The sequence below is a fragment of the Ammospiza nelsoni genome, chromosome 7, assembly GCF_027579445.1.
Source record: "Ammospiza nelsoni isolate bAmmNel1 chromosome 7, bAmmNel1.pri, whole genome shotgun sequence".
In the NCBI taxonomy this organism is placed as follows: domain Eukaryota; kingdom Metazoa; phylum Chordata; class Aves; order Passeriformes; family Passerellidae; genus Ammospiza; species Ammospiza nelsoni.
The window spans coordinates 28,837,200-28,851,761 of record NC_080639.1 but is presented as its reverse complement, the minus strand read 5'-3'; the positions used below and the strand labels follow the sequence as shown (position 1 = coordinate 28,851,761).

Here is a 14,562-nt window from a genome sequence, read left to right as displayed (position 1 = left end):
AGCAAAGATACTGAGTCATAAAATGAACTTAAAATTGAGCCAATTTGCTGGTTGGTGCTGAGGTTCCCCAGAGCAGCATCATCTTCCTGAGACCTGAAATTATGTGGGATATCAAAAGCCCTTACCTGGTGCATGTATTAAATTGAAGATAAATATTTTGACCAGCACCTAATGGGCCATCTTTATGATTTTGTTCAAGACCTGCAAGATCAAAAGAAAGACAAAGAGCAAGGGCCATTTTCTTCTGAGGAGGTGGTGGATGTGGGGGACCACTGGAGATGCAGTCAAAGTATCCCACTGAGCTGTCCTGGGCTGCCATTGCTGGGGTGTCATGCACTGAAACCAATGTGCCATGTGATAAATTTGATGCACTTCACACTGAAGTTGATGCATCACCTTTGGAATTGAATTTATCATCTCTTCTGTCACACTCCATAGACTGGGTCAGAGTCACCACCTACTGAATTAAAAACTTCACGTGCAGTTCACATCACACCATAAATCAGCCCAAAATAGAATTAAGTGCATTGTATGCTAAGAACTCATCCATCATGCCATAAATTAAACATGGAACAAGCCTCTTAAGTTGGATGTGCCCAGATATAGACTGCAGAGTCCATTGGGGAAAACATGACACCACTGAAGTCACTGAGGGCTTGGTCATTAATTTCAGTTAACTTTTTAATCTACTGATCTGTACCAGATCTGTCTCTGTCCTGCACCAACCTGAACCTTGGGTACCCAGAAGCTTTTTCTGTCAGAGGCTCTCCTGTTGAGCCATGCACATAACCCACTTGGAGGTTTAGACAGGAGCCTGGAGGAGTGATGCAAATCAGCCTCCTACTCTGCTCCTGCATGGGGAAAAGGCAGCAAGGGGCTGAGAGGGCACGGCAGCCCTTGCTGGCAGCCAGCATACTCTGTGGGACACACACAGCATCTCCTGTCTTCAAAGGACCTGTGCCAATGAAGGGCCAGGCTCAAAGTCCTTGTTGATGGAGGGGAGCATCCTACTCCTAAGCTCTCAGCAGAACTGCACAGGGCTGGGCCTGGCTACGGGGGCTGATGGATGCCTGGCACACCCTTTGCAGTGTTTGGACTTCAAAGAAACAGGGGAGGGGGGGGGCGGGAAGAAGAGAAAAACAGTCTCAGGAGTACATATTGTGTCAGAGCCTCCCAGGCAGTTCAGCCCTCGGCAGGTGTTGGTCCCGTGTAAAAAATGGGACCAGGAACACAGAGTGAATGGGTACCAGCTGCTCCAGGCCAAAGCTGGAGACCTCAAAGATAAGACTTCAGAAATTCTTACCTAAAACCAGGATACTATTTCTGCTTTTTGTTATCTGTGTTAGTTTTTGCTTTTCTGACAGCACTCTCACAGCACAGGAGCGCCCTGTCCCCTCCCAGTATCTCAGGGAAAGGAGAAACAAACTTCCAGCTGAAGCCCAATGCAGTCAGAGACATCCTTGGATCCAATCCACAGTCTTTCCTCTTATTTTCGTATTCATCTGGTCCTCTCAAAATCTGCTCAGGAGCAATTAAAGCCTGTCAGCCAGAAGCTGATGAAACTTCTATTTAATTAGCCCAGCAGCCAATAAAGATCTAATTCATCAAAATCTCATGGAAGGTATGGCTGTTGTGGGGGAGGAAGATTTGTCACTTCTTCCCTAGATCCAGATGGCAGTGGAGCATCGATCAGTGATCCGATCACTCCTGCGCAGCCTGAGCAGACCGAGCAGCTGGCGCACATCTATCCAGAAAGCAGCAATGGCTCAACACTGTGCAGGACTGTCCCAGGTGCTGTGGTGGCAAATCCTTCTGGAAGCTCAGTCTCCAGATCATGACTCACTTGGGCAGCAATTGGCTCTGGTGGGATCAACAGCTTTGAAGGGCTTTTCCTATTCTGACCCATTTGGCGGCCCTACCCAGCAGCAGGAAGTGGCAGAAGTGTGTAAGGAAGGCTGAACACCAGCAGGATGACTTGGGAGAGGGCTGAAAAAACATGGAGCCTCCCCAGAACTGTTGCCTTTGCCCTGGGGAAGGGTTTAAGAGTCCCTCTCACTGTGCTGCCACTCTGAACCTAAACACATAAGGGATGGCAAAGCAAAGGAGAAATCAGTACCCACCATGATGTATCCCAGCAAAGTTTTGGGGTGCTCAGCATGTCAGAGAAAGTCTTTAGGGTGATATCCTTTTGGCCTGAAAGCTTCTCCTTAAATTGCCTATCAGGGTATCAAATATTTACCTGACCTTCTTCTGCAGGGTTGAGATTTTCCCAGAGACTGTGCAGGGTGGCCAGGAGGATGGGGGAGGATAAATCTGTACCTGCAAGGTCACTGTGCTGACTGACAGGGGGGTTTCACCAGCTCAGACCTGCAGATCCTTGTGGGAATCACTTGCCAACACTGTTTGCAGCCTCACCATCAAAATTCATTGAACTGAAAAAAAGTAAATCAGCTATCACAGGATAGTTCATACTTTACAAACACGAGTGATGCTATCTTTATAATTAATGATTATGAGAAAGCAGCTTAATAGCTTGGTTCCTTGTGAGTGGCTTGATTTGTAATACATGGCAATTGGCATAAGCAAAGCAGGCAATTGGGGCCAGTTTACCCTTGGTGTGTCCAGCTGGTAGCTGCACTTCACAAACTTTCCTCAAAGCCTTCACTCCTGGGCAGAAAAAAGCTGCAGATGTAACCCCAGTGACAGACATATTCCCAAACTGGGAGGTGCTTGGGGGTGGAATGATGGGCACTTTCTTGCTGCTGCCCCACACATTTTGCAAGTTGGTGTTGTCAGTGAATCCTCCCTGGCATTTGCAAGGAAAATGCCTGTGCTCAGCCCAGGGCCTTGAGCCACCCATCTCCTCAGGAGTTATTAACAGGAACATCATAGCTGGCACATTACTGTGATTGATGCTGTATCAATCAACTGCAAAAGTGTTAAGCAAGCCTTAAAAAGAAGTGAGATGAAGGCTTAAATACCAGGCTAAGACATCCATATTATGGGATTATTCCTGGGTTGAAAACACATGAGCAGAGATGCTGACATCCTCAGCTGTGCCCCTGTCCCTGATGCTCCATGCTGGCCAAACTGGTTCCATGGGAAGTCAGAAAATAGTATTTGCATTGCAAATGACTGTATGCACTGTGAGTCTGTAGTTTTATTGCTTATCAAATAAAATATAATAAGAGATACTCTCTCTTAACACCTTATTTCAAGCCAAGCATGTTTTTATTCTGTTTCATCAAGTCTGATTTGATTTGGTTTATCTTTGTTTAAGATTGATGTGATAAACTACACTGAGGCTTGCCAACTTTAGTTATTTCTGCTAGTGTGACATTTGATATTTCAAAGCTCAGGTGGGAAGCATCCTCCTTTAAGGAGAGTCTCAGTTTTTCTTGCGTTAAAAAAAAATAAATTTATGGCCAGGTCAGTTGTGGAGAAATTTATGTGCAGCATTCAGTTTGTCATACCCAAGAGGCAAAAAACCAAACACCTTACACAAGAACAAACCAAAAAAACAACAACAACAACAACTAAGCAAAAGCAAAACCAAAAACAACACAAAACAAAACTAACCCTCAAATGTGTTATCTTTTAATCATCGGTGATTTTCAAACACTATGCCCTTGGGGAACCCAACTCACAGATTTTCTGCCAACAAAGAGTGATTTTTCTTGAGAACAAATTCACTTCTCATCTCCAAAGCCAGGCCCACGCACCAGTGAATTCCTGTATTGTGCATGCAAAGCCAGGATCAGAAGCCACGGGGCAGGGCTGGCCCAGTGCCCAGGACGTGCTCTGAAGGGAGTGCTTCACACATTCTCTCAGTCCCTATTCCAGTGCTGTGCTTTCTCCCAGAAGATGTCCCTGATTCCCCTGGGGATGCAGCAGGCTTTCCCAGGGGCTGTAGGACCTTCCTTGCTTCACCTGCAGCCATCTACAGCAGAAGGAACCTTCCCAGGCAGATGCTGGCCATCCAGCATTTCCGTGCCCTTCACCCCGGGCTCAGACCTGGAGCAGGTGGAGAAGAAGCTGCTGCAAAGTGTGGATGTGTTTTACCACTCCCAGAACCTGGGCTCAGTGTTTCCCAGAGCTTTACAGAGACTCAAATTCAGCTTCTCCTTCTGGATCTCTTTTATCCATGGAGGGTCAAGGTGGACTCTTTGCTCCCCTGCTTGCGCTCAGAAAGGATTTTAAAACATTTACAGCCTGACAGACCCAGCAAGCTCAGGGCTGGCAGAGAAAAAATACTCCTTTTGCCAGCCTTTCATGTTACGTGTCTATATTTAAAATGACTATATAAACTAAAAAATTATTAACAGGTTTAAGCACTTTACCAAGCAAATACAATTTCTTCTTTGGAGAACTGGATGGAATAAAGCAAAAAAATTTGTTTTGAGGATGAGATTTAATTCAAAGTGTCAGTGTTAGTTCTCCTACTGTACTTGTAGGTTTAGAGAAAAAACCTGTTTGCTAGCAAACAATTGTCTTAAACAAGATCATCATTAATCCTGAATTCAGCTGTCAAAAGGATTGAGACTACAAACTAAGAGGGAACAAGGAAAACCTGGTAATTTGTTTGTTAAATATTTGTAAACTGTCATGTCAGTAATGGATAATAAGAAAATTTTGAGCCTCCAGAGCTGATGCATAACACAAAGCTTTGCTGTATTGCACCTAAACTATTATCAATAGCACATTTATTATAATAATAGATGAAAAACAAGCTTCCTGGCTGAAAAACAAGATCAATTTGAGCTCAAGCTATTTGGACATGTTCTAAATGTTGTAATTAAAATGCAGCATGAATGTTCCTTTGAAAAAAAAAAAGGGAGAAAAATAGCCTTGCTACAATTACATACGCCATCCAGCCCTGACTCAATAGCCTGACCCTGAGGAAAAAAAAAGAAAAAGAACAGGCAAAATTGTATTTGTGTCCAGTCAGAACATTTGTCATCTCCAGGGCTTGCTGCAGAGCCTAAGCTAACATGACTTTTCCTGTTGGGTCAGGATCCAGCCCAGCCTTGCAGATTTGATGCAGGGAGTCAGCCCTGGTTGCACTGAGCTCCCTGTGCTGGTCAGGATGTGATCACAGCAAAGAAACCCAGCTGAGCTCTACCTTGCTGCAAAAGCAACTGCACTTTATGGTGGAAAAAAACCCAAAAAAACAAAACAACCCAAGCAACCATAAAAAGAGATAAAGAATCCACCTGTGTGGAAGGTTTCAATCCCGGACCAAGTGGCCTGGGGACAGAAATGGTTGGAGTGGCTTTCTCCCCAGCACCATCCCACAATTCTAGCACACATCAAAGCGGCAGCCCCGCCTCCCGCAGCAATTAGAGACTCAGGGACACTTCCCAGAGCTGCCTGTCGCCCTGGAGAATTGGACTCTCCTTTTGTTCTGATAAAGAAGTGACTAGTGAGCTACAGCAATCTCCTGGTAGCTCTCTAAATAATTGTGTTCTCTCGTGTCTTTTAATCATAAGTCCCGCGAGGCTCCTAATACCACATGTGCGATCCAAATGGGCCCATCAGCTCGGCTTATCAAAGGGACTTCATTTAATCCCAGGCTTTGATGGAGACACCAGCGGCCAAAGTCCGCCCTAATGATTTTCTAAGTTTACTTATCTTGCAGATTTGGGGCATGAAGGTCACTTGGACTCCAAGTACAGCATTGATAATGGGAAACCATGAGGAGGAAGACAAAATTGGTAAGAGCTTGACAGTCTGAATCAAGAGAAATCACAGCAGAAACCTGGAAAAACAGTGGAGACTGAAAAGGCAAAATAAATCCCGTGATTGGTGTCACCACAAGCAACAACATGAGACTGGTACAATAAATTGCTGGAGGCAATATCTACCTCTGAGTGAATATCACAGCTGTGAGACACCCACCAAGGAGAGGCCAAGAGTAGGAAAATCTAAGCTAGGAAATGCAGAGCCAGAGAAAAGCAGGCACAAAAGTGCTGTGGATGGTGGAGCTGCTCTGACCTGGCAGCATCCGCTCCCAGACAGAGCAGGATGCAGTAGGCATGTAAAACACACCTTTACACAAAAAAGTGCCTGCTCTTCCCTGAGCTCAAAAGAAGCTCAAATCTTTCGGAGTTGAGCATCTTTTAAAACCACTGGGATGACTTCTCTGCTCATTTTCAGCCCAGCAAGTCAGTGGACCCCAGGAGGTGTAATAGAGTGACACCAGCTAAAAAACGCTGAGCAGACTGAAGCAAAAACCCAAAGAAAGGAAAGGAACTAAAATCCCTGGCTTCAAGGGATGCTAACAATGAACATTAGGACCAAAGGTATCACAGATAAGGGTTTAATAGAAAAGCTAAAAGCCCAGCCTTCTCCTGAGAGAGTTGACAGGAGAAGACTGGAACAGTGTTTCACTCCTGAGATGTACATGATGGATGTGAACACAGCGTAGAAAAAAAGAATTAAAAAAAAAAAAAAAGTCTTTACTAGATAAAACCCAGCTGGTTCTGAACCTCTCAACAGCCTTTAGTAGTTTTCAGCTCAAATGGAAGAGGGAACTCAGAGCCTGCAATACAGAAGCAAGAAGTGCTGTGGGCTGTGAGAAATGGAGCACAAGCCCTTTGGTTACAAGCAGCACAAACAAAAAGATGGTGGAAGGGAGAAACAAAGAAATCCTCCAGTAGGGATGTAAAGGACTGTGCTGGCACCATTAGTACAGAGGGATTCTTCATGGCACTATCAAAGTTTTGGTGGAAGATGGGTAAAACATCTACCTGAAAACAGCCAAGGCCATTTATTTATTTATACAGAGAATGCAGGTGGTCTAGGACAACCTTTGGGGAGAAAATGTAAAGAAAAATAGTGATATTAGCTCCAAAAGTAAATCCACAACCAGCAGACAGAAAAGGGTAAAATGCAAACATTACCCAGGCTGGCTAATCCCCACAAAAGGACTGACTGGTTAAAAACATGTTAAATCCTTGGTCTCATGAGGAGTGCTCTTTGGAGAGGTGGAGGACCTGAATCTGAGGAGAGCTTCCAGGAAGGTGCTTGTAGGTGGGCAGACTGGGATTGCCCAAACCTTCCCTTGCTCCAAGCGATGAGATGGGGGACTGCACAGCTCCTTGGCCATCCCTGAAATAACAGGGCACTGATGACACTGGCTGTGGTGGGAAAGGAGCAGGAACACACAAATGAAATACCCTTTATGGAAAGAGGGAACTGTCTTCTCTTTGCTCTGCAGATTTGGGGCTGTATAAAGTGTCAGGAAGCAAAGCTGGCACTGACAGCCCATGACTGGCACACACTGGGCTGGCCAGTGCTGGACCTGGGAGCTGCAGCCCCAGAGAGGCATTGGAGCATCCACTGAGCTCAGGGCACAGCAGGAGCTGAGCTGCATGGCCTCACATGGGGGGAGCCACTGTGACTGACACCACTTTGTCTTTCTGAAAGACAGCAGCTGGTGGTGCCTGGTGGGTTCCTGCTGGCCTGTTACACCTCTAACTTGGGCAGGAAAAATCCATATTGGTACAGCACCTTTGAGAGGTTTCTTTCTTTGGTGAGGACAGCATGAAGCTGCTCGGAAAGTGTTTTGATGCCCAGATTAAACAGAGAAAAAGCCAGCAAAGGCTCCCAGCAGCTCCAAACAGACTTGGGTAGAGTCAGAGCTTCAAGCAAATTCACTTCCATTTGAAGAAAGTTCATTTGTGAGTGGTACACAAACACAGCAAGGTCTGGGAGATGCCAGTTCTTGCCCAAGACCTGGTCTCTGGGGATGGACAAGTAGACCAGGGAGCAGAAAGTGCCCTGCCAGGATACAGCTTGCTGCTCCTTGACCCCAAGATTCAGAAACTGAAGCCTGGCAGCACATGGAATACAGAGTGATAAGACAGGGCTCTCAGCAAAACACTGACAATGACTTTTGAAAGGCCAAGCCTGGAATGGCCACAGAGCCAGCCCCACCAGCTGGCACTGGTGACAGAGGAGCTGCCCCTTTCCACCAGCTGCTGTTTCCATGCTGATGGCAGGGCTATGATTGCAAAAGCAGCCCACACACCACTGCTGAGATGGACACAGCCTGTGTGGCTTTCTCTCACTTCTGTGCAAGGGACTCTCAAACTGGCTGGCAGGGCAGGGCCATAAATAATGTGTAAACAGGCTGGGGCCACAGGCAGCACCAATGGATGCTCCAGGGCTGGTGACAGCAGTGTGTCAGTCCAGAAGTCCCTGTGGCTTGACTTGGCACGACACAAGGGCTGACTATGGGCAGCTAACCAGGCACAGAACAGGTGGGAGGGAGATGCTGGACAATCCCTGTCAGTGCTCTGAACTGATTTGCCTGCAGAAGATGTGTCAGGGCATACAAAGGTGTGACAAAAAGCCAGAGGTAAAGCAGCCAGGGCAGATGCTGTTACCACCCAGATGTTTGGCTTGGCATGGTCTCTGCCCAGACACAATTCTCCTGTGGGTCAGCAGCTTTTCTGGGTGCAGGGCAGTGGGCAGCATTGTCCAGGACAGCTCCAAACAAACACACTGCTGCTGCCAGCCAAGAGGCTGCATGAGTGGAGGAACAAGCAAGGTGCTGAGGGCTGGCAAAGTCATCAGGGAGAAGTGACTTGTGGGGAGGGAAGATCAGCATGTGGGACTGAGGGGGCTGACTGCTAGCAAAGGGAGTCATTTGGAGCTAACCTGGGAGTCTGCAGCAAGAGGAGAACCAAGCTGAAGCTTGGAAAGGGTACATGGCAAGTTAGTTCAGCTTCTTTTCCTTACACACACGGGTAGATCCATCAGGACAGGCCAAGCAGACTGTACAATGTCTGCAGTGACAAAAATAATCCTAAGAGAAATGTTTGCTTGATTTGTGTATCTTCATCTTGGTTGCCAGTTGTCACATTAGTGGATTCCAGTTACAGCTCCCCATTGCTCCGACTGAATTGCTAAATTCAGGTTTACATTTTTACTTTCTGTAAGCACATTAGAATTTTAATTAAGCACTAAGTCAGTGTTTTAGCAGGTTTTTGAGACTTTAGCTATTTATCTTGTTGATTACAGTTCTCTCAGGTCCTTAGTTGTGGCCTAAATTTAGAGCAATTCTGACTGACTGAGCCCTGCAGGATAACTGCTACAACTATTCATTAAAAATGAAGAGATCAGAGCTGATCAGCAGACTGTGGGAGCCTGCTGTGTGGTTGCTCTGCATCCTGACAGTCTTCTGATCTACAGGTGCTAGGGCCAGGTTAATGCTGATCTGCTGGCAAAACACAGCATGAAAGACTTTGAGAAGATGCAGCAGCTCCTTGATACAAAGCTTAATAAGAAACTCTTTCCCTCCTTGTTATCCACCTGAGATAGTGAGGAAGGAGGGATTTTAAGCAAAGCAATTATTTTCTTTCATGCAATTTCCATTAGACAACACGAGCCCTTCTCAAGGCAAAACGTTTGTGTCCCTCATTTTTGTCTCTCTGGGGAGAACTTTGCAGGAGATGAATGAGGGTCCCTGCTTTACCAAGCACATGGGAAACTCCCTCAAGGAAGCAATGCCACAGTTCATGTTTAGCCAGCTTCATGAGAAACTTTGGGGATTTTTTTCTAAATTGCTGGAGAATTCTAAAGGCCCCACATCTACTTGTACATGAGAGGTTTCTCACACACATGAACATGAAAGACTAGCTATCAACAGCTAGTGAATCCAGCTATCAACATGCAAAACTCTGGCCAGATCTGTCAACATCTGGGACCAGACACATCTCTTAAATGCTGTTTTAGAACTGTATCACAATAACGAATGTAGTGATAATGAAATGCAGAATCTGGGACCATCCAAAATTCAGCAGCTGTGGTATTTGCCATGGCACTGATCTCCCAGGTTTAAGCAGCTTGTGCTAGAAAGTGGTTCTTGTGGCTCAGAAAAGAAATTCAATGCAGAGAAAAACAGAGATTATCCTTCTGTGGATGACCCTGGCCAAAACTTGTTAACCACCCCTAATTGTAGCTCTCCCTCCTGTGCTAATCACATCTGTAATAACATTCAGCTGTTTGCTCTGCTCCCATAGTTAAGCCAAGGTGGTGGCTCCCAGGGATGGTGGGAACATTGCCAGGGTAAAGCCACCTGCTCCTCTGCTCAGTGCAGACCCACCAGTGCTGGTCTTCATGCTGGTTTTTGCAGTACCCTGGAATGCCAAACCCATTTTCAAACCATGGTGACCATCTCCAACAATGGCCCTTCACCACCAGCTAGGAGAGTGCTCTTCTGAATTCATCCATTTTTTAATCATCTGAGCTTTCCTCTTCTCTCACGTCATGTTCTCTGCAATTAATTCAATGTAACTTCAGCTGTTCATTGAGGAATTGGGAAGACTTTGACCGAACAGCCCTTTGTTTCCTTCCTGCCCATCAGTCTGCAGTTTCCTTGCCTCAGGCCAAAGCCAAGTAAAGTGAAAACTTTTTCTTTAACTCGTTTACATTTCTCTTTCCCAATGAAACTCACATCTACGTCACTGCTCACTAAACCACAACTTCCACCGGGGCCAGCCCTGCCTCACTCTAATTTTCTAGGCCCCATTTGAGTATCCAGAGAGGAACCAGCTCCTGACCTGGCCAGGCTCCTGCTTCCCAGTCAGTGGTGACAGCACACACCAGCTGCATCCAATCAGTCCCAAGCAGCCCTCCTGGGGCTCATCTTCTGGAATTCTGGGATTGTGGTGAAAAGAAGATGGAAGAAAAGAGAGATGCAAGCCCCTTGAGCTGCACAGAGAACTTGCTACCTAAAGGCATTTGATTGCCTCAGAAAAAGGTAAATTTAAGAACTGACAGCAAAGATGTTATTTTGCTGAGTTTGAAATCTCATTTTTATGCTTATCTCATGCAAAACTGGAAATAACACTGGTCACACTTATAACCTGCTAAGGGGAAAATTGGCAGCAGCCAGTGCAAATGAATTTTCTGCACAAAATTCCTCCTCAGAAAGCACCTTTCAGAGAAACAGATAAACACACATACTTGCAGAGCAAAGCCAAACCCCCGCAATCTCCATGAAGGTTTGTGCAGCAGCACATCTACAGCCCCCCACCACCTCTTCCCTGTCCCTCAGGTGGAGAGGATAATTCCTGTAGGTCATTTGGAGTGAGCTTTCCCTAATCTGTGCCAGGGAAAGCTTCACCAACAGCTGAGAGTCTTCAGTGACAGGTGAAGCTGGACAGGCAGCAGGCTGCTATTTCTCTATGGAGTTTCATTCAGCTTTACATATGCTATCACTACTTTGGATCCTCCCTGTGATCCTAAAGCAAAGAATTGTGAGGAATAAAGAATATTTTTCTAAAATTGGGTATGAAAAGCTGAGCATGGCCTCATCTCTGAGGTGACCATATGGAGGAAAAACCCAGAGAACTCATTACTTCATGGAATCAAATCCCAAACCTTTTATCCAATCTTGAGTCCATTTGAAAGTGATGCAAGGCCTCCAAGGATGGAGTTGTGGCTCTAAAACTGGAGAAGTGCCCCTACAGAAGGGGCAGCTCACTGTTAGAGCCCCCAGCTTGCTCCTGGCTGGTTGTGAGCATGCCAGTGGAAATCCCTCCAAACTGGTGGTGCATTCCAAATAAATGGGTCCAATTTAGCAAAGCTACAGCAGCAGCTGAAGTGAAGCAGTGGGGAAGGATGATACCAGCAACCAAGCAGACAGATCAGAGAAGGGAAAAGCTTCCAATAGGTGATGATGAGCAGGTGGGAAGAAGTAACCGGTTCATCTCTGAGAGAAATGTGAACAGAGCCTCACAGTCCCCCCAGTAATTCCTGGGAGGGGCTGCAGAAGCAGCCCCCAGCCTCATGCTAGCACTTTATTTATAGCATTGCCTTCCTATTCATAATCTTCCCAACTGTGAATTGCAATTTTTCCTTCCCCCAGCATTATGGTGACAGTTTGGAACACGGAGATATTTGGAAAGGGGCAATTTGGCATCAGGAGTCTAAAAAGCAGATACAGATGACATCCTAAATGTATCTTTTATGAGTTTGGAACGATTCCTTTAAATTAAGCTCAGAGTCTGTGACAGCTTCTGGTAGTGTCGCCAATAAGGAAATAAAACAAAAAAAAAAAAATCAAGAGGTTCTCAAGCATATGTAGTCTTAGAGATCTGGAGACCTTGCTTTCCCTCCTGCACCTTTGAACTGCTTACCAATGCTTCCTAGGGAAAGTGCTTCAATAATTTTGTCTCTACACCACATATGCCCTCGAATCCCAACATACTTTTAAATTCAAGGCTTATAAAAAATTAAATGCTCCAATAATTCTAAATTGTGTTTGTTCAGTGTTACTGGAGCCTGGCCATTCCTTCAGTTTGGGGATTTTTGTTTTGTTTGCAGTGGGTGGAGGAAGAAATGCTTTCTATTAGTGCTTCAAATTGGAAGCCAGTCAAACAGCATCACAGCAGAGTGATTCAGCAGCCTCTGAGCCGATTCACAGTGTGTCATAAAATGGGATTAGGAAAACAACAATGCGTGGAGGAGAAAGAACCCACACAAAGAATCACAGCAGGAGAACAATACCAGAAAGAACAGAGGGGAATAATCCTCACTTGGCTTCTGTGAAGCAGGTTGGATGACCTAATTGGTGGCTTTCAATGCCCTTCATTCTCCATGGAGTTGCAGGGTTCAGCTGCCTGGATCCAGCCACCACAGCTTAATAAATGTTTCTGCATGGACTGAACCACCCCAAGTGTTCCTGCGTGAACATCTGCAGCCTCTTCTCATTTATCTGATGAGACCATGGTCCCCCTCTGGCACAACCCCAGATGCTACTTCACAGCAGGCAGGAGCTCATGCAGAACAAGTGCTGAAAGTCCATGCCCACTTAGGACGGGAAGCAGAAGGAGCAATCTTAGGCTGTGAGTTAAAACCAAAAAGCTGTGTTTTGTTAGTGTTACTCAAGAAGATACACACACACACACACACACACTGGCAGCACATCAAAGGAGCTGAGGTGGTGTCAAACTAAGTGTATTTCCTAGCACTGTCCTGAACAGGAATTAAATTAAACACGTATTTTGTGATCTCCGGAATCCAAGTATCGGTAACCACCTATGGCCACTGCCAAGATGGAAGAGGAAAGCATAATTTAAAACTTATTCTCTGTGAACCTGAAGATCCTATTGACAACCTTGTTTTGAATTAGGCCATACCTGTTACAACTGTGGCCTTGAAGTGACAGAGGAAGGCAGGGACTCTCTCAGGAGTTTTACTAGATCAGCAGTGGTTGGATTACTCCTATGCAGAACATGAAATCACAGCTTCACGCAATTGAGGAAAATCAGACAATTATATCACAATTCCAATAAAATTGCTATATCCAAAGTCTGGTAGAGACAGACAAACAAGGAGGAAAAAGAAAAATCTCATATGCCATGGTCTCCTCTTGTAGACTGAAAAAATGATAAAGTGCATCCTTGTAAATAACTCACTGCAGGATGCCTGGAATTTTATAGAAACTACTGCAACTTGTCTCCCAGTGGGGAATAACTGAGGCATGAGATAAGAAATCAGCCATATCCTAACTTGCAGTGACAGGTGCTGTAAAAGGAAATGCCCAATAAAGGCTTAATGTATAGGAAGATGGCAAATAACTGTCTGGAATTCTGAAATATGAAAGCATAAAGCAATTCTCTAATCATGTCTAATCAAAGAACACCATCAGTTGTTAAAAACTTCTAGGGGAAAAATTGGGAGAGGTGGCAGCACGCTTGTCTTCGTCAGCAGTGTTTTGGGAATATTTTAGCCTGTAGAATTTAATTCCCTGTTATTACTTCTGAGCCTGAAGGTGAAAATCATAAATCAGAACCATTCATAACATGCAATAATGGGATGAAATACTCATAAGGAGAGTTACATGATGAAATCCTTTGGGATTGTGTGTAACCCTTACAGTCCTTGATGATAACATTAAAAATCCTTCTGTCACTAACATCTATTCTTCCCTAATTCTTATACTAGTTTTTCCTCTTTCTTCTTTCATAACATTTCCAGATTTTTGTGTCATATGGCATTCCTTCCACCCTTCCTCCCTGCTGCCCTAAATATATGTTTAAGGCAAAATCATAGGAAAGGATTCCATGCTTAAAAAGATGGGCAGGTTTTAAATTACACTGCGATTACTACTAAGGGCTTTTAATACCTGAGGAGCTTTCCCAAGGAGTTTTGTTCTGATTTCAGGACCCCCATTGTTTTTATAGAGGGCCGTTTGGTCCCATTTATAAGGTGGTTACATTTTGAGTAACAAAGGCTGCAATGCTCTAAAATAAAATAACACTGTCCCCACCCTTCTTTCACCTTCTCATAACTGAGTTAAAAAAAAATCCCAACCCATGATGTGTTAGAGCTTTGTTTTCTGAGTAACAAGACCAATCATGTTTCCTCTGCTTGAGGTCTCTCTCTTCTCTTCCTTTTCTTCTAGGTCCTCTGGATCCACACTGACATAGAAATATCCCATGATGGAGAAAATAATGCACACAGCAAAGAGGAGAACAGTGAACAAGACAAATTCAGCCCACTAGGAAAGAAAAAAGAACAGCAGGTCAGGAGACCCCAGACTCTCAG

The 14,562-nt window shown here is 45.1% G+C and overlaps 1 protein-coding gene across 3 annotated transcripts in view; it reads right to left on the bottom strand.

The window, feature by feature from the left end:
* Positions 1-11,102: 11,102 nt before the first annotated feature.
* SLC15A2 (solute carrier family 15 member 2) overlaps positions 11,103-14,562 on the bottom strand; it is a 45,488-nt gene continuing 42,028 nt past the window's right edge. For all 3 annotated transcript variants that reach the window (XM_059476387.1, XM_059476386.1, XM_059476388.1), the window contains one exon: positions 11,103-14,515. In XM_059476387.1, coding sequence (XP_059332370.1) covers positions 14,339-14,515 — 177 coding nt within the window. In that variant the 3' untranslated portion in view covers positions 11,103-14,338. The remainder of the gene's footprint in view (positions 14,516-14,562) is intronic.